Below are 20334 nucleotides of genomic sequence, written 5' to 3'. Positions count from 1 at the left end.
CGTCAATCAGTGGAGCCACACCCACACAAGACATGCATATCCGAACAGATGCCCAATGTTATCAGAGCTGTTTGGTTAAACTGTGGGCTGAATTTTGGATGGACAATATGCGCCATATGAATCCCGAACATTCCAAGGAAAAACAAAAAGAGATTCAAATGAAAATAATTGAAGACAAGAAATTCCGGTGAATGAATGGGGTCAAGACTCAAAACAAAGGGATGAAAAATCACCAAAAATACATTGCACAACTAAATTTACAAAAGGTCAATTCTGGGGAGATATGCATACGATAATCAATAAATGTGTATATAAAAGGTATAAAGGGATGAAAACTCACCAAAAATTCAGTACACAAATTACAAGAGTAATGCAGATGCGAACAAAATTCTTTAAAGATACTGTAGAGAAGATAAATGAACCTCTTAAAAAGTGAACTTGCCAACCCTGACGGCGGCTGAGCCGGAGGCATCGACATGTCCAAGAAGAATATCCGATAAACCCTCGAGCTTTTGAGTATAAAGTCTCCCACTTGAGCATATTCTTGTTTCCTGAAACCCGCAATGTCAAATTTTCTGTACTGCAGGCCACTAAGAATGACAAGAAAATGGAGTGTGACAAAAGAAAAACAAGTCTTGTTCTTTGAGTTTTCATGAGAAGAATCGATCGCACCTATGCGTATTCTACAGAGTTACAGAATTCTCGCGTCACCTCGCCATTCCCCTTCAGAAGGCAATGAGCCGAGGCGGATGTCTTGAGAAAACATTCCAATTTCCTTCAACTTTGCAAGAAAGGTTCGGGTAACTAAGGAATTGGCCTTTCCCCAAAATATGACACTGTTGTTTCTTGTAAACTTTGGCTATTATTTTTCATCAGTTGTTACTTGTAGCTGGTAATAATCTTACATGGTCATTTATGACTAGTAGCGTCGTACCGTTCGGGACTTTGGCTTCGATGATTTCTGCAATAGAATAAGATTGGTCATATAGTTTGCATGTACCAAGCAAATATACCAAGCATAAGCATGAGATTTTATGTTTTCTACAAATACACACAACCCCATAAATCCCCAACAGATCTTCCATTCATAAGCAGAAGTGCCAAAGTGATACTACGAATGTTACACCTTAAGTTAAAGACTTCAGAGTCATAGACTAGTAGCGCTAAAAACTTTCATAAAAGGGAATAAACCGAAGAACCAAAACCTGATATGAGAAATATGTAACTCACCGAAGTTGCTCCAAAGCTAACCCCAGATCCTGTTACAGCACCTATGAAAACAGTACAAGTCATCGTTACAAACAGATCCAAAGTAGCAACTACTAACCCCATACAATTTCTCTTATTGAAACTCATATCATTGACTGGGGCCAACACATGGTAATAACAAGAATTATAACTCATTTAACAATTTGTACAGAAAAAAGCTTGTTCAAATGCAAGGCAACAACCATTGATCCAAAGGATCTATCAGGATAAATACAACCCCCACAGATTGAAATCAAGCACTGCTTAAATAATAATGATAAAATTGAAAGTTAAAAGTAAAAAAACAAAAAGGCTGCTGGGATTAAAATTTCTGTTAAAAAATCATATGACAAAATGCAATCATATTATGCAGACTACCTTCCTATCCACCCAGTTGCCCATTTACGATTAACTCCTAACAATAAACTCCTCGACCTGATTACTAATATACCCTTGACCCATAGGTTAACATTTCTAACCATCGAAAGGCATTCCTATCACATGGTTCATCATTTCCTTTCCAGTATTTTAATGTGAATTGCATCCTCAGCGGCAGACCAGGCACAAGTGAAGGTGAGAGCCCCATTGTGCTCAGACCCTACCACACCACACGGTGCTGTCTAAAAATATATTAATATGAATTTTGGGGTATTTCTTTTTTGCTATTTTAGCAAGTTTTCCAAAGCATCATCTAAATAGACGGTTTCTAACATTTCAAGATAAAGATAGATAATAGGTGATTGACTATTATTAATAAACAATAAGCTCAGTACTACTCCCAACAAAAAAATATGTCAAGAATTTACCTGAAGCAAAGGATGTCGAAAATAATGAACTTCCTGCAGAAGCAGATTGCCCAAAAGATTGAGCAGTACTGCCAAAGGGAGTAATAGCAGAATTAAACAATGGTGCAGATGACGAGCCAAAAAGTGTTGTAGGACCTGTTGCACCGGAAGAACTAAACAGAGAGGATGTTTGAACAGATGCTGTTGGTGTCATGAAAAGAGAAGATGATGTAGTGGATGGAGCAGAGGGAGTGCTAAATAGTGACAATCCACCCCCAAAAGAAGCTGGTGTAGCTACTGTAGACAACTGCTGTACTGTTGATGCACCATGGCTACCTGAGCTGGCAAGTAATCCAGCAGCTTGTGTTGATGGTTGTGTATTTGCAGGCAAATGTGAAGTTGGATGTACCCTCTTAGCTGCCGCTTCTTGGCGTGCAGTTTCCCTTCGATCAGCCTCAAGAAATGGATTGTTTCCATCCCCTCTGCAACGCTGGTCCGCAAGATAAGTCGCCTTCATTGAGTCAATGTACTGATGAATGCTCTCAACCTGAGGGATAATGTTGAACATATTATTATAAGAATGTGCACGTGTAGCATAATACTCTCTCCTGTGAGATCATGCGCATGTAGATAAGTTGAAGAATTTTCTCTCTCTGAAAGAAGAAGCGGGAGAGATTTTCCGAACTTAAAAACCATCACTTTAAAAAATTCTAGACTCTGTTTTCATGCATGATATAACAATTTAAGTCAAACTGAATGCCAAAGAAGGGACTCAAATTTACATTATATTACTTACAATCACTCTCCCCTAAACAACTTACAACGGTGACATATACACTTGGAAGAGCAACTTATTACAATCCTTATCAGAGATGAAGATCCCTTCAATGATAAGAACCGGGTATTTTGATATCGATCGGCATATATAAGACAACCTAAGAGGAGAACAACCATTTCAAAAAGGCCCACTAATTATTTCAAATTATTGCCCATTAAGGACAACATTACTCTACCTTGGCAGCCACATGAACAAAGAATTCATGCACATTTGACATGATTTTAGGAAGTGAATGAAACAATGAAGTGCTAGAATTGGAAGCACTCCTATTAGAATCTAGGGCAAGGAATTGCTCTAACTCTTCAATCCACTGGCGACATTCACCAAGATACTTCTCAAATCTTGAAACAGTTTGTTGCAAAAATGGAGATGGTTTTCTTGGGAGCCCACGGTAGAAATCAAAAACTGGAGCAATTGAGGTAGATGTCGGTTGACCACTAGAACCTATTGGTGATGTTGCTCCAGAGACCTGTGGCGATGCAGTGGAATTTGAAGCACCTCCTGCACTCTGATTAAGGAACCTTGGGCGTATCATCATGAAAGAGCGAATAGCAACTTCCGTGTTCCAAAGCATCCCTTTCGCAGTAGTCATCAGCTCTTGAAGCAGTACTTTTTGATGTTCTGTAGACGTACTAATTCCCCCAAGTTCCTGATAAGGAATTTGTAATGATTTCAAATAATCCCATAACTTTACAATACAAAAAAATCAATAAACATGTATCAAACATGAAAGCAAAGAGAATTCATGAAGTTGATGGATGTGCAGTTCAATACTATAAACTCAAACAAATAATTTCTCTCAGATGCTTTAAAGTTGAACACTAGGATGCATGTAGTAAACAGGTTTCACGTGGACCTTTCTTCCGTCAGCTACAAAAGAAACAATCACCTTTTCCAACAGAAAATGAAAGGACAGAGGGATCCTTCCCTCCATACGGCCTTGTAGTTGGCATAAATGAGAAAAATAGAATGAAGCTGCATGCATTTTCACATGCATATCTTGGTACACAAATATATTGTCAATATGCTCAACTGTCCAATAGTTATTTGATGTGAAGTCCGAAAGGAAAGGAAATGAAAACGAAGCTGATAATGTCAAAAGTAACCTGAACAATTCGACTGGCATCAAGCTCAAATCCATCATTAGAAACTGAAGGATCGTAGAGGCGACTACACTGATCCAGCCTCTGACTTTCATCCCGATACTCCAAAATTCGTTCCCTGTAGCGACACAGTATCTAAATAGCCATGTAATATGGAAAATCATAAGATGTTCAAACCTTAGCCAAACGGCCAAAAATTTTGCTTGAATACAAAAATGCATTTCTTCGCAGAAACCCATCAAAGACTCGAAATATTACTTCTTGCCCAATATCTTTTAAACTTCAACGCAAACAATTAAGATAAAAAACAGGACAGAGCAACAAGTTTCAAAGCGAGTATAAAAGCACATACTCTATCTGAAGGAGGATTTTCTGCGAATCTGGATGGAGGTCCGCCCACTTAGTACCATAACTTGCAGGAGCCTTATCATAAGTAAAAATGAACAACTGCTGCTGCTGCTGTTGCTGTTGCTGCATTAACTGCTGCTGTTGCAGTTGAAATTGCTGTGGCTTCTGTGAGAACAATGCGCTGCTCTGCTGAAAGAGTTGCGGCTGTGATTGTGGCTGCGATTGAAATAACTGCTGAGACTGCTGCGGTTGTGGAGTTGAGAACAGTGAAAACGCCATGGTGATGACTTCGCCAACTTGATGCTGGTTCAGTTCAGATACTTCATTTGAGAGCGCGAAATGGTGAACCCCCTTCCAAAGCCCTAGAGAGGGAAAACGTGAGACCTCACCTTCGTTTCAAATTTTTTGATGCCCATTCGCCCCAAAAAAAATTCAGTTAGCGCCATTTTTAATTGGATCTGGATCGAACCTTCAATGTTACAGCCCAGCCCATATGTGGGCCCTTTCTGATTCGGCCCAATACTTTTTAATAAAGTAATTATATGAAAAAATACGAAAATTATGATGAATAATTATAGGAAAAGAAAGTTAATTAATTTATTTAAAAACTAAATAATTACCGTAAGGAGTCTTTTAATTTTAATTTTATATTAAATTGATTCTTAGTGCCAAAATATATATATATGCAATTAATATTTATTAATTCAAACTATAAATTTAGTCTTTGAAATAAATATGTTTCTGAGCTTACAGTGGTTGGAACAAGAAATACGAATGTTTTACCTTTTTAGGTACAATCAATAAATACAAATTGATTAATTAATTAAAATTTCATCTAATAAATTATAATTCTGTTTGGCAGTAATAATGAAACACAATAAACCTTCTGAAATTAAAGAGAGTATTTAAAATTATTTAAAAATAGAGGGTATTTAAATACTTGGTCTCTAAAGTCAAATACAATATCATTGAGCTGCCAGTCGACCATTTATTCTGAGCATTACTTTCCAAAAGAGATTGATTAGCAAATTATGGAATTAATTACCCGTTTTTTTATTTTTTATTTTTTATATATAATTATAATAATTAATCTTACATTAATTACCCACAATAAATATATTTCTCCCGGCTTCATTTATTTCGTAGCTGGTCGTACTAACAACTATGAAGTGCATTATTATTCAATATTAATACTCTTCATTCTTTTTTTCTTTTTTTATTTTTTAGTTTCATTTTCTATTGCCATTTTAGAAGTAAAATAAGTGAAAAAGGTGTGCTTCCATCTTAAATTGACAAATTTAAAGTAAACGCCATAATATCTCATTATCGAATTATAAATTTTAACGTAAAAATTAATCATTGAAGATTGAATGGACCCATAAACCATACTTATTCCAATTATATTTAGATCCACCCAATACATATCTACATAATTTGTTATGGGTACAAAAATAGAATTTTATGAACTTTTAAATTTATTTTTATAATGGGATATTGTAGTCGGTTAATAATATAATTTTTTAAAATGTGTCAAATGCATAAATTTTTTTAATATTAATAAGTTTATGGATGATTAAGACCGTCTCTCATTCAAAGAAGTAGTGAGGATTGACATCAAGAGAAGGTGTGCTATTCTTGAGTGAGGACGGAATATAAATTTGTTGGTAATTTACAAATCTATCTTAAAGTTACACAACTCATTTACTCATTTGTCATTTAATAGAAATACAAGACACGAAAATAAATATATAGAAAAGGTTATGACCATCTGATTTTAATTTTCCCCGCTGATATTATAGAAAATTTTAACTTTAAACCCACATTTTTCACAAAAAGATATATATAAAAAAAAAGGACTAAAAAACTAAAAAAAAAAAGTAAATGGTCATTTAAGCCCATTCCCCGGAGTGGAAATTGCCAATTCAGGCCAAGACAAGCAATCAGCAGCCCCTACAAATCCGGCGGCGTCTCCATTCTCAAACTGCCACGCATTCGGCGCTCCGCCGTGCCCGCCTTCTCCCAGTCCGAGAAACGGCCAAGCCACCCTAGAACTAGCTGCCCCATAGCCCAGATCCTCGAACCCCGATCCGATCCCGAGCCCGAACCCACCCAAACTCCAGAACCCAGGAGCGTGTGTGTTCAACAACGACGTAAAGCTCCCACACATATTCCCACCGGCCGCCTTCAAGTCTCCTCCGCCACTGCCGTGGCCACTGACAAGAGGCAGCACCATCGAAGTCGTCGGTAACGAATGATGATCCAGTTGAGAAGCAGAGTAACCCAACGACCCAGATGAAGAAGAGACAACCGCCGTAGCCGTGGGAAAGCAAGTACGAGAGCGTTTGGCATTCTTCCGACTACCACCACCGACGGGAATGTCGCGAAGGGTCCCACCATGGGTCCAATAACGACGGCAGGACTTACAAAAGTGCCTGGGCTGAGAGAAATTATAGTTGTTGTAATAACAGAACTTGGTATTAGTTGAATCACAGCGTGGGCAAGGGAGGTGCTCTTGCTCCGATGGAGGGCAGACGCCCCCACCGGATCCGAGGAGCTTGGAAGCAGTCTTGCGGTGGTCACCAGCGTCGGAAGGCATTGGACACAATAAGTAATTAAAAAAAAAAAAACACCAAATTGAAAAAGGGAAAAATGAAGGAACTCAATGGAAGAGAGGCGAAAATTGGAAGTGCAGAGATTAAGAAATGAGGAAATGGGGATTATAAGGAAGAAGAAGAAGAAGAAGAGCGGTCAGAGCAGACTGAGACAAAAATGAAAGACAGAATAAAAACAGCTTTAAAGAGAGTGTTGGTGTTGCGTTGAGGGCGACAATATTCAGACGGCGGGTCGGCTACGTACCCCTAAGGCCCTAACCCTAACCCTAACCCTAACCCTAACCCTAACCCTAACCCTAACCCCCATTCTTCTCTGAATCTCTGCGTCTCTCTGCCCTGCCACCACCAACAGCAGCAGCAGCAGCAGCAGCAGCAGCTATCTGATAGTTTTATTTTATGCTCCTCCCCCTCTTTCCCTTCTTCCTCTTCTCAATAATATTATTGCTCTCCTTTTTCTTTCATAAATAATGTAATCTCAACCCTCCCCATATTTTATAATTTATATTTACTTTATACCCTTCAACATTTTATTTATTTCAAAAATACCCCTCCCTTTAAAATTTGGGATGTATTTCATAGTCATTCATAGAAATACCCCTTTTAGTGTTTAAAATCGATTACATTCAATTGTGTTTAATCGATTTTTTTAATTTTAAAACCATCTTTGTATCGTAAGAATTTTAAATTTTACACTATAATTATTAATCTGTTTTTAAAAATATCTAATAAATTCCAAACGTGAAAGTGGCGAAAGAGAATGAAGTGAATAATGCCACGTGACCCAATTCCGCGATTATTTACGCATATTTAGTTCCACCATTATTTACGTATATTTAATTCCACTGACTGGAAAGGAAAAAAAAAAAAAAAAAAAAGTGGGTGAAATAAAAATGAAAGGGAGGGAGACAATCATGTATTGCGGGCAGCGTGGGGAACAATAATTGGGTGTCTCAATATTTATTTATTTATTTATAAAAATATATTTCAAATTCTTATTTTGAAAATTTCACTGGTTCGTTGGCTATTAGATGAGGGCTACATTTTGTTTTTTTTTTTTTTTTTTATCATCTATTAAATTCTATACTAATTAATAGGTTAATTGAAATTCATAAATGTGAATAAAGAGTTGGGTGTAATGCAATTTTTATGTAAACTGTTTAGGATTGAATAGACCAATCGATGAAATGTCGGTTTCAGGGAATGCACAGCAAAAGTGTTTAAGGATTTTGTTTTTGGCATTTTCTGTTCATACATCATTCCTTTTAGTTCGATTCTGTCTCTCATCTCTCTTTCTCCATTCTCATCTTTTGCATCTCACTAGATTTCCCTCCCTTTCACTCTCTTTGTTAATCTTTTCCTTAGTTAGCCAATGTAGAACTTCAACAATCTTTTCATCGAACAAAATACACCTGAATGCCTCTTTCTCATGAGCACTTTGTTTGTCATCAATGTCACTATGACTACACTTTCACGACTCACTAGTCAGACATAAAGCTCAAATTTAAAAATTTGAATTGGTGGGAAATGTATTAGAAACTTTTGTATTTTGTCCTCCCAGTACAAAAAAAAGATAAATCATTTTATAAAAGAAAAGAAAAATACCTGTATAAATTTTATTTTCACTTCTTTCTTTTTAAAAAGATTTATTCAATGAAGAAAGAAATTGGAATAGAACCCAAAAAGATGGAAAGAAGGAGATATTAGAAACCTCTTCCATCTACAGAACAAAATGAAAAATAAAATCTATGACAGAATAAGCCTGAAATTCAAAATTTTGTCCCAATGTTATCATTACTTGGCAGAAATTTCTTGGTCACACTGACCACAAATATTGCTGACTGAAGAAAAGAATAAAATCAGAGAATTGAGTACCAAAGAGGGGACAAATTTTATCCGTGCTTGATAAGATGTTTTCCTTTTCCGTATTTTCATGTTGAACGCGGCTCAAGGATGTTGGTTTCATGCATGAGAACTCCATACCCTGCCGAGGTTGAGTTACCTGATTGAAAGCAAACGACTGTCAGCAGAAGCAAAGGTGGCTAAGATAAGAGTACCTGCCCAGCAGCAATGTTCCTAATTATACACCGAGGATCCAGATTTGTAAACATGCTGTGGCATAGGCAACAAATCCAAATAATATGCCGATCCCCTTTAGGACACACACCCGCATTCAACCTATAAGTCTTTGACCAATGGAATAAAAGTTCGAACGGGGTTTTTTCTTCAACAACAGAACTTGAAGAACAAGAAAAGGCAAGGTCTTGCAGACATACAGCTAATTGTGCGAAGGTATATTTTGCGTTTCATTCGAACTCTTCTTTGATTTGTGCTTTGATTTCTTCTCCCTTTTTCACTCCTGCTAAGTTTGGATGGAATTTGTAATTAGCAGCTGGGAAACAACATATAAGGGGTACTAGACTAAGCAAGAGGTAGACTAATTCTATTTAAGGTATCCAAGGTTGAATAAAATACTTGTCATTGGAGCCCAGTCCCCAGCAAGATTTTAATTTTCTGTTGATGTGCTTTAAATCCTTTTCTGATGGGAAGGCATGTCTGTTGACCTGTACAGAGAGCACGACACAATAACACATTAGAAAAGAAACCAAACCACAGATTCGTATGAGATACTGACATAAATGTTCAATAGAGGCAACCAGCTAAATTTATGTCTTCCTACTACTACTACTACTACAGTCTAAATTTTTGACTGCTGATTCAATCAGTTAAAAGATAAGACAATTTCATACCCACGATTCAATTGAATTTATACGCTCAAAGAACTCGTAAATTGTATGTGCAGACTTTTGGCGAGAGAGGATACTGTCCAGGTGTCTGCACATTAAGTGAGAAGAATAAATGAATCATTGAATATTAGGGATGGAAACAACGGAATGTTGCCATTTTCCAATAAGAGATGGGAAGAGTTTTTATTATTTAATTTTTAATTTTTAAAAATAATTTATCTAATAAAAGATTAAACATAATCATCTTTCAATACATGAAAGCAGAAGTTTTTTCCTTATTTTGTTTTTTGTTTGTTTTTTTCTTTTTTCCGATACGAAACCAAGCTTCCATTGAGAGAAATGAGCCCACCAACAAAAACCCTCCAAACCTAATCATAAGAACTGAATCCAATCCAAAAGGATGACGCCAAGCTGATAATTACAAAAAATCCAATAAACAAACACTCACAAATATGAGTTCAATCTACTCGCCTAGCAAAGCTCCTCACCAATATCTCAAGTCTCAACCATTCTAAACATTCCATTATTCCTTTTCAACCAAAAAGGAGGGCTCAGAATAACTTATCCCAACATAGAGCACTCCAGTCCCGAAAAAATAACTTCAAAGGGAGCAAACAAAGGGCACTCTCAAAAAAGATGCTCGAGGTCTTCCTACTTCCTGCAGAGAACACACCATTTCGACCACAAACAAAAGAGGAAAGTCTCTCAAGATGATCCATAGTGTTCACTCTCCCACACAAAACTTGTCATGCAAGAATTTCTCTTTCTTAGGAATTTTAACCTTTCAAAAAGAGAATAAAGAGGCTCCCTAAAAGGGTAAAAAGGATATGGAAAATTCTCCCATGAGAAGTCACCTAGTGAAACACAATAGAAAGAACGTTGACACCCTCACAGCCTCTCGCTCAATGAGGGGGCAGCAAAAATGCAGGAAACGAGAGGAAGAGTAATCAAAAGATGGAAAAGGCAAGGCTATGGAATGCATCCTCTCATCAAACAAATGATAAAGATGTGGAAACAAACACAAAAGGGTCTTTCTCCTGCCTAAGAATCCTTAAAAATTTCGGAACTCAAGCCATCTCCAACAGAACAATTAACTAACAGAAAACAGAAGAAAACCCAAAGCAATAGCAGACAGAGCTTTTGGCTAGAACTCTTCAACATACTACCTGAAATCTATTCCAAATGGTGAAGTCCACAATTACATGCGATTAGGCTCCACCGTGAGCATTCAGCTCCTTGAAGAAACACCAAAACCATTTTGCCAAAAGAACTTAGTTACGCAATGCCTAAACCCCCAACCTCCACCGGCTTCAATACAGCCAGAATAAAATCAAGATCATTGTTTCACTTTCATGCAAAAAGACAAGCCCAAAATAGGAGCCAAACTTATAAAAAAAAAAAAATACTCCAATTGTTAGATGGTAATAGACACCAAAGGATGATTACCATATAACTCTCCGCGATTTCTCAAAATTTTAATGAATAAATCATCTTTCATTAAATTAAATAAAAGGACATTAGAAGGCCAAAAAAAACTACTCAACCAACACAAGAACTTAAATGGAATTACAATCCCTAACGAAACTGTCTAAGAGCATGCAATAACAAATCCACCATTGTAATTTTTTTCCGAGACGGAAATTTTTAAATAACTCCACGAATGTAGATGAGCAGTAAACGTTTTACCTATCGAAGTCATCAAGCTATTTTACGCATAACCAGACCAGACCATTCTCCCACCCACCCTCCAGTTATAAGGAATAATTACGAAAATAATTCAAAGGGAATTCCTGAGATGAAACCCGACAAACACAATAAAGAATTATGAAAAGATCCTGATGTGACAACTATGAAAACTGAATTTCTTTATTGAACTACGAAATGGAACGTCATCTACCCATGTGTTGAACTGAAGAAATGATTAGCCGAGGGTAAATTCAAAAGTTTAAGTTCAGTCCACTAATAATTCAATTGTAGCGCCAGTACATTAAAGAATCATTGAAGAGATTCAAGTCTTAAATTAGAAAATTTAGTACTTGAAATATAATAGAAAACAAGCACCTGCCCAGGGGGGAAGAGGAGTGGGGCATCTGTTAACATAATATTATCAACCTCTGACATTGCTGTTTCCTTCAGAAATCACAAACAAAGTCAACAAACGGTTAATTTTTATATCAAGTACTTTTATGTAAATTACAATGAGACAGTTCTGTTCAAAATGCATGATGTAAATAATAAAAAAATATAAATTAGAGTTTTAAAAAAGGGGCAGAGAGAGAGAGAGACATAAGATAAGCATCGATTTTTCCTTGATGCAACTATGTTACAAGTATGTCAACCAATAAACTCACTAACAGTTCGAGGATAAAAACCCACCCCACCCCTAGTTTGAACTAAAAAAAAACTATCTTGCAATTATACGAGAGGCAACTTTCGCATATGTAACAAAAAATTGTTTTCTATTAAAATAAATAAGGCAACGTTCTTACTAAAAACACACTTTTTCATCTCACTCTATTTTCTTCCTACTCATACTTCTGATAATCTCAAGGAATACCTGCGGATCTTACAATAATTGAAGTTGAGAAAGTTGTAAAGCAACTTTAATTAAAAAAAAAAAAAAAAAAAAAACTCACTAGGCTCTGTTTTAGGAGCTTGACTCCTAGCTGCCCCTTGTTTTATATGTCTGATCAATGCATTTATTTCTTGTCAACACATGCACAGGTTTCTTTGATCTCATTGACTGATTGTAATAATGCTCAGAAAAAAGCAGCAAATAATTCTGACTTCACATTGAAATTAGCAGCAAATAGACTAGAGTTATCTGTGCCTCCATGGAAAGAAATTTCACCAATTAAATCAGTGCATTGGTCAACAGGTTTACTGTAAAAACTGAAAGACCGGACATACCCATACAACAGTATATCTATTACATTGAACAATGAAACAATTACCTTCAGCATTTGAAGCATTTCAGTGTTCTCATGGAATAGTTTCTGAAAATATGCACCATTTATCACCAAGTGCAACATCAATGAAAGAGAAGGAAAAATTGTAACCAACTTTATAAGAAGGTAAAGAATGCCCAGGAAAAAAACAGACGAATCAAGTTTAAGCATCGCCTGGAGAATCCACATTTTAAAAAAAGAAAAAATAAAAAGACTACATTTACCTCCATGTCGTTTACGTAGCCTTTAACTGATCGGTAAGGTGCATAAACAATAAGACCAAATTCCAGACAGTAGAACAGCAGAAAAATAAATAAGAGAAGAGGGGAAAAGAAAACACGGCAAAAATAAATGAAGTGAACATGATAAAAACAAGTCATGTAGCAATCCATGCCTAATATACTATCATCTCATAATTGAGAATAATTTGATGATCCTGTGAAATTCCCTTACCAAGCTCCTCAGCTGAGACGTGATTTTCTTCGATCTTACAAGCTGCATAAATGCAGGTTAACCTGTGAAGGAGACAGTTAGCTACATCCAGAAACTACTCTATGGCTCATATGATAATAATAGCGACAGTGAGAGTGAAAGAAGTTGTAGGGAGCAAAACTTCCTAAGATGAGTGTAATATCAAAAGTACATCCCACGTCCAAGCAATTTCTCTGGAGCTAAGCATTTCAACCACATTCATACCTCAAAATGATTTTTAGCAAAGTCAAATTATTGTATCACAATAAATAAGGGGAAGCTTTAAGCATATAAAGCAGATATACATCTAAACTCTTACATCACATATTTGGGATTATGTTGCATCACAGACCATTGTAGATAGAATATTTTAAAATATATAAGAGCTGTTGCCTGAAAAGAGTCAACAAAAATGAGGAAAAACATAAAAGAAGGATTCATATAAACAACAATTTCGATATTTAAAATACATAACAATCTTTAAGCGAAAGAGATATGGGTCATTCAATCAGCTTATCTTATCTGAATACCTGGATTTTATGAGGAAAATGAAAATTGTTGCATACTTCTTGAAGTTTGTTATCGTAAAATACTCGCATAAATTGCTCTTCTTCAATACTCAAAGCTTTGGCATGAGAATGTTTGCCGTTTAATACTAAATTTGAAGTTTTACGTTCTTGCAAAAAGAGCAGCAGAGGAACTGTTAGTGTTATCTTTTGAATTTATCTGAGGTTCTGGAAATGACAATGATCCGTCAGCATCTACTTCCATTAGTGTTGCTCCAAACTACGCCAAGATAAGAGTTAGTTGACAGAAATAATAATATCAAAACTATAAAAGCGGATGCCAAATGCTTTTGCTGGAGATAAATATATGAAGTGAAGAAGAGAATTGCCGTCAGCAATTTGAAGTTTTGGGAAAAAAACGAAGCATTTTAAAATTGATTTTTAAACCTTTTCATGTACAATACACAACGCTGGTTAAGTACCATTTCAATTCATACGTTCTCCAGAGCTTCGATTGCTCTCTGGTTAGCCGCTTTGTACCTACAAATCTGTACAACAAAGGAGTCGAAATGATCGTATTTTTATCATAGCAGCAAGTTGACAGTTTAGATACACCATCGATTCAACATCGAGTCCTTTAAACCAGTATAACTCCTCAAAAGCCAACAATCGTCCAGCTAATTTATCAAATAAAGTTCGCCTAACAATTGTCACCTGGGAGAGCACATGCTGAAACGAATTTAAAATTAATTCTGTATTCCACATTTCCAATTTGTTGCGTCCTCCCCGAGCCATAGAACAGATAGCAATAAAACTAATGCGTCCAACTAAAGCAATTGAGAACTAATGCCATACACTTGGCATCAAGTTACCGTAGAATTAAGAAACTCCAGTTGCTTAATAAGGCAATCTAAATAGACGCCTAATTGTAGATTACTTGAAGCTCTTTTGATCAGAAGCCAACGAGAATCGATTATCGGCAGTAGTGGTAAATATCTCTCCCCAAACCGACACGAGAAAAAAATAAAAACAAAGCACAAAGGAAGAAATCAGTACCAGCTCCTGAGGATCCAAAATCCATTTGGCTCATTGAGTCGAGGTCAGGAAATCGGCCATGGCTACTCAGAAACCTTGGTGCCGCCACAGTCGAAGGACAGCTGCCACTGCAAGGATTCAAGAACTGGAAGAAAGATGAACAAATATGCGCGCGTGTTGGGCCGGAGCTGATCAATATAACATAATAAACATTTTTTTCCTTTTTATTGAAATAATTTTATAAATTAAAAAAAAAAAAAAAAAAAGTGCAACTATCTATTAATCAACTGAAATTTGGTCCTCGCACGCTATTTATCAATCAACTTTTTTTTTTAATAATTAAAACTTCATTGACCTTCACGAATGAGAAATTCTGTATAAAAATAAAATTAATAAAAAAGAAAAGTAAATCCGGCGGTCAAACCTGCATGGTTTGAAAGCAGCGAACTGAAAAGGTGTCGGCTTTGAAACCTTCTCTGGGCGCCTGCCTGCCTATGACCAAAAAAATGGATGCTGTCACCCACGAGCCAAATTTCAACCTGAAAAGTAGGTATCATCCTCTCCCTCAACCTAATTAGAAATTTTGTTTTGTTTTATCCTTACCGATAACACTCCAGAATACCTAAATGATGCAAAACTTAAATATGAAGCATCAAAAGTGCATTTTAAAAAAATAAATATACAATTCAACTAGCATACAATGTCAACGTGAGCATAATTCTATAGTCACTTATGTGTTCATTTACTTGCAGCTCGTGGGTCGAGATCCAAACGAGTTAAGAAAAACAGTACTAAAAAAAAAAAAAAAATCATAATAGGAATATCTCTAATTTAAAAAATGAAAACCCAAATCATTCCATTCCAATTATGATTAAGCAATATATAGAAACGGAATCTTCATCCAGTTGAAAAGGGTAAAAGAGAAAGGGGAAAAGTGATATCACAAGTTATTTAAAGGCTCCAAGCAGAAGAAGATAGGGATATTAAAAGAATGGAAGTTATGATGGAAGAAGTTAAAATGGAGATATCTAATCAAGAAGTTAGTGGGTGCCTGGTTGGACTTGGTAAATGGCTTAAATATTTTGACCTTTTTTCTCTTTGCCAAAGGCAGAGCCAGAGAGGGGCTGCAGCAATGCATTGAAGAAGGAAGAAGGGTGTGTGTGTTTGTGGCTTGTGGGTCGCTACTCCACCAACACAGCCAAAGGAATAATTGTATAAAATCACAAAAGTCCTAATAGAAACAAAGATAAACCCAGCAATTATCTCTGTCACTCCATAAAGTATTCTAAATTTGCATGGATTATAATATCATCTAACCCATTTGGTTTATCAAAGTCAATTTGTCCTTTCTTACTGTCCGCCAAGAGAGAGAGAGAGAGAGAGAAAGAGAAGGTAGCGTAGAAGATTTAAGAGTAAGGTGAGAGAGGGAGAGAGAGGATTATACAGATTGGTATTATTTGGCTTCATTTCACTTGCTTTTCCTCGGAAGGGAGAGTATTTCTGGTGAAAAATCCCTCGTCTTCTTCGAGCTGCTACAGAAATTCAAGATTGGCCCAAAAACTTGTTGAGCTCTTTGAAGCTATTGCCGATTTCATGGTGGTTGTCTTGTGAATTTTTGGTGTGATTCCTGTTGGAGTTTGGTTTTTGTGCTTGAATTTAAGGATCTGGATTCTGGGTTTCTAGGTTTTGACTCTACGATTTTTTCCTTTGCGGGACTCGCCGTGGTGGTTCTGGTCTCTGTCTTGACTTTTCCGTAGAGAATGTCAATTTCGAGTTCATTTTCTAAGATTCGGTGGGAACTATTTGTGTTGGATGGCTTTAGTTGAATTCCTCCGAGTTGAGGTTTTGCATCTGTAGTCGAATTGTTCTTAAATCTCTTCCATTTCTGGTATTTTTGAAGTGGGGTTTTTCTGATCTGTTTCAAGATCCCTTCTGATTGCCTTTTGGGGGTCTAGGGTTCGAAACTGGATAATTTTCTTTTTCCAATTATTTTTCGATTTTGATGGGCTAGAAACCCCCCTTTGTTGTTATTCTCGTCACAAACTTTTGCTGCTTAACCTCTCTGGGTTGCCTTTTTGAAAACGAGCTTAAATGCATCTATCACTATGGAAAAATCTGTCTCATTGCGCTGCTGCTCTATTAATGGACAAGAAGGGCCGAAGAAGAGATGGGTCAGCCACTGGTCACGACGCCAAGAAAAGCTCATCAATTCTTCGAAAACTGCAAGAGAACAAGCTCAGGGAAGCTCTCGAAGAAGCATCTGAAAATGGGTCTCTCTTCAAATCGCAAGATATTGATGAATCCGACTCACTCGGCGACCAGGACGACGGCAGTGGCTTGGGCCGGTCGCGGTCGCTCGCTAGACTCCACGCGCAGCGGGAATTCCTGCGCGCCACCGCGCTCGCTGCCGAGCGCACTTACGAGTCCGAAGACGACATTCCTGACTTCCATGAATGTTTCTCCAAATTCTTTACTATGTACCCGAATTTCCAGTCCTCCGAGAAGATCGATCAGCTGAGGTCCAACGAGTACTCGCACCTTTCTTCAAAGGTATGCCTCGATTACTGTGGCTTTGGACTTTTTTCTTATGTTCAAACACTTCACTATTGGGAGTCCTCCACATTTAGCTTGTCTGAGATAACTGCAAATCTGAGCAACCATGCTCTTTATGGTGGTGCTGAAAAGGGGACTGTTGAACATGATATAAAGCTTAAGATCATGGACTATTTGAACATTCCTGAGCATGAATATGGGCTTGTGTTTACTGTGAGTAGAGGGTCGGCTTTTAAATTGCTTGCTGATTCATATCCTTTTCATACCAACAAAAAATTGTTGACCATGTTTGATTATGAGAGTCAATCTGTGACTTGGATGGCTCAGAGTGCTAGAGAGAAAGGTGCGAAAGTGTATAGCGCCTGGTTCAAATGGCCATCCCTGAAACTCTGCTCCACTGATTTGAGAAAACAAATTTCGAATAAGAGGAGAAAGAAGAAGGACTCTGCTACTGGTCTTTTTGTGTTTCCAGTTCAATCTAGAGTGACGGGAGCGAAGTATTCGTATCAATGGATGGCTCTAGCACAACAGAACAACTGGCACGTGCTGCTTGATGCTGGATCTTTAGGTCCCAAAGACATGGATTCTCTTGGACTGTCCCTTTTCCGGCCAGATTTCATTGTCACATCGTTCTATAGAGTTTTTGGATTTGATCCAACCGGATTTGGATGTCTATTGATCAAGAAATCAGTAATGGCAAGTTTACAGAATCATTCTGGGAGTACAGGTTCAGGAATCGTGAAGATAACTCCTGAATATCCTTTGTACCTGAGTGATTCAATTGATGGTCTTGATGGATTCGCTGGTATTGAAGAAGATGGAATCTCTGAGAATGTTGTTAAAGCCTCTGAAACACGTCAAAAATCTCAACTGCCCGCTTTCTCGGGTGCGTTCACATCTTCTCAGGTTAGAGACGTATTTGAAACTGAGATGGATCATGAAAGTTCTGAGAGAGATGCTACGAGCACTATATTTGAGGAAACGGAAAGTTTTTCTGTTGGAGAGGTGATGAAGAGCCCGGTATTCAGTGAAGACGAATCATCTGATAACTCATTATGGATTGATTTAGGCCACAGTCCACTTGGGTCGGATAATGCTGGCTTCAGCAAACATGAAATTGCCTCCCCATTGCCCCCGTATTGGTTTGCATATCGAAAAAATAGGCAACAATCACCCAAACCAACTTCAAAAATATACAGCAGCCCACTTTATGATGACAAAGAAGTAAATTCAAGGGCAGGTGATGAAAGAAGTATGCTGTCATTTGATGCAGCTGTCATGTCAGTTTCTCAAGAGCTCGATCGCTACAAGGAGGTTGGTGGAAGTAAAGATTCAGTAAGGAGCCCTGTCTTACAGGGCGGTAAAAAGAGTTCGGAGCATACGGACGTGTTGGAGGTAGACAAAATTGGCAAAGCACTTTCAAATGGTATATCAAGTTGTGATGTCAAGAGATCTCATCTTAGCAATTCAACGTCTGGATCCCAGCACCATAACTTAGAGAATGGTTCGACCTCTGAGGTCTGCCGCGAGATTAAGGAGAGTGCAATAAGACGTGAAACTGAAGGTGAATTTAGGTTGTTGGGACGCCGAGGGAATAGATTCGCCGGTGGGAGGTTTTTCGGAGTAGAGGAATCTGAAGTGCAGAACAAGGGAAGAAGAGTCTCTTTTGGCATTGAAGACAATGGTAAAGAGCACCAGAGCTGTAATTTTGAGCCAGGTGAAATGTCTATTACCAGCTTTGATGATGATGAAGGTACCAGTGATGGTGAATATGGTGATGGGCAAGATTGGGACAGGAGAGAACCTGAGATAATTTGCCGCCATATTGATCATATCGACTTGTTGGGTCTCAACAAGACTACTCTCAGGTTAAGATATCTGATCAATTGGCTCGTGACGTCACTACTACAACTTAGGTTACCCGATTCGGATGGAAGCAGCAGGGCGAATCTTGTTCAAATTTATGGTCCTAAAATAAAATACGAAAGGGGTGCTGCCGTAGCATTCAATGTGAGAGACCGAGTTAGGGGGCTAATCAACCCAGAAATTGTACAGAAGCTAGCTGAAAGAGAAGGTATATCTCTAGGAATTGGTTTCCTTAGTCACATACGCATCGTCGACAATCCGAGACATCAAAAAAGTGGTTCAAACCTAGAAGACACAACCCTTTGCAGACCAATGGAAAGTGGGAAGCTCAGCGGAAAGAGCGAGTTCATGCGGGGCGAAGTCGTGACAGCTTCTCTGGGATTTTTGAGCAATTTCGAAGATGTCTACAGATTATGGGCTTTCGTAGCAAAGTTTCTTAATCCAACTTTTATCAAAGAGGGTGCTCTTCCTACGGTTGAAGAAGGTTCAGAAGTATAACACCTGAAGCAGCAGCAGCCATGTCATTTGGACAAGGGGGGAGAAGTATCCGTAAGAGAGAAAACTCGAAGCAATAAACTAAAGGGCATCCTGAAAACGATGGAGAGTGCATTATCGTCCCACCCTTCTCGGATGCTTTGATCTTCACTTACAGCTCTCCAGCACGAGCAGATGAATTTGTTGATTCATACTTATTTTTACTTGAATTGTTCTCTTTTTTGAGTTAATTGGTGCTAGACTGAGCTCTGGGGAAATCGTTTGATCTCAAGCAGCCATGGCGCCGTGATCTCGAGCAGCCAGAGAAAGCTCAAATTCTTGAATCTGTGTAAAACAAATGGTAGCGGTAGAGAGTTGTTATGGGTGCTGTATTTAGCTGATGCTCAGAAACATTTCCCATTTTCAAGTTATTTTTGCCTTCTGAGTTTGCTGCTATTTTTCCACTCTCAATGGTAGATAATGTCCATCTGAGCTTCGCAAAGACATGTCACTCACTACTCTACAGAGTCTTCTTCTCTCTGTTCTTTCTGCTTCATCAAGTCGCTTTCAGATCAATATGTCAAAACGTTGACTTTGACCAAATATCTTACTTCATTTAAAACAGCTACTTGCACGCTTGTTGCTTCGTGTCGTTCTCGTCGTCGTCATTTTTTTAAAAAAACAAAATTTAATATTTCCGATGGAGATAAAATAATAAATAAATAAATAAATAAACAAATTTATGATAAAAGATTTGAAGATCAAGGTGGAGGTGGAGTCAATGCACAAGGGGAAAAAATAAT

At 37.6% G+C, this 20334-nt stretch overlaps 4 protein-coding genes across 5 annotated transcripts; 1 reads left to right on the top strand and 3 right to left on the bottom strand.

The window, feature by feature from the left end:
• Positions 1–225: 225 nt before the first annotated feature.
• Positions 226–4730, bottom strand: LOC111478852 (nuclear pore complex protein NUP58-like). 2 transcript variants are annotated; one of them, XR_002717552.1, is made up of 7 exons: positions 4327–4730; positions 3978–4092; positions 3047–3520; positions 2055–2580; positions 1231–1271; positions 673–961; positions 226–551 (listed from the first exon to the last, which is right to left on the bottom strand). XR_002717552.1 is itself a non-coding variant. In XM_023123352.1 (6 exons), the coding sequence occupies exons 1-6, from the start codon at positions 4599–4601 to the stop codon at positions 920–922; spliced, it is 1473 nt and encodes a 490-aa protein (XP_022979120.1). In that variant the 5' UTR covers positions 4602–4730; the 3' UTR covers positions 226–919. The 2 variants fall into 2 exon arrangements, 1 of the variants encoding a protein (XP_022979120.1); XM_023123352.1 differs by having other exon boundaries at positions 226–961.
• Positions 4731–6113: 1383 nt separating this feature from the next.
• On the bottom strand, positions 6114–7343 carry LOC111478857 (dof zinc finger protein DOF3.4-like). The gene has a single exon (XM_023123358.1). It carries the CDS (start codon positions 6916–6918, stop codon positions 6208–6210), a length of 711 nt encoding a protein of 236 aa, XP_022979126.1. The 5' UTR covers positions 6919–7343; the 3' UTR covers positions 6114–6207.
• Positions 7344–8681: 1338 nt separating this feature from the next.
• On the bottom strand, positions 8682–13819 carry LOC111478859 (cyclin-H1-1-like; the record flags this gene model as incomplete). The annotated part of the gene is made up of 9 exons (XM_023123360.1): positions 8682–9098; positions 9208–9290; positions 9407–9495; positions 11740–11808; positions 12633–12674; positions 12851–12923; positions 13025–13141; positions 13417–13490; positions 13628–13819. Coding segments are annotated over 9 exons (864 nt in total), but the record flags the coding sequence as incomplete, so codon positions are not given.
• A 2096-nt stretch (positions 13820–15915) lies between these two features.
• Positions 15916–20071, top strand: LOC111477906. The gene has a single exon (XM_023121894.1). It carries the CDS (start codon positions 16730–16732, stop codon positions 19553–19555), a length of 2826 nt encoding a protein of 941 aa, XP_022977662.1. The 5' UTR covers positions 15916–16729; the 3' UTR covers positions 19556–20071.
• Positions 20072–20334: the final 263 nt, after the last annotated feature.

Source organism: Cucurbita maxima, unplaced genomic scaffold (assembly GCF_002738345.1).
Source record: "Cucurbita maxima cultivar Rimu unplaced genomic scaffold, Cmax_1.0 Cma_Scf00004, whole genome shotgun sequence".
Taxonomy (NCBI): domain Eukaryota; kingdom Viridiplantae; phylum Streptophyta; class Magnoliopsida; order Cucurbitales; family Cucurbitaceae; genus Cucurbita; species Cucurbita maxima.
This window is presented reverse-complemented; position numbering and strand designations above follow the sequence as displayed.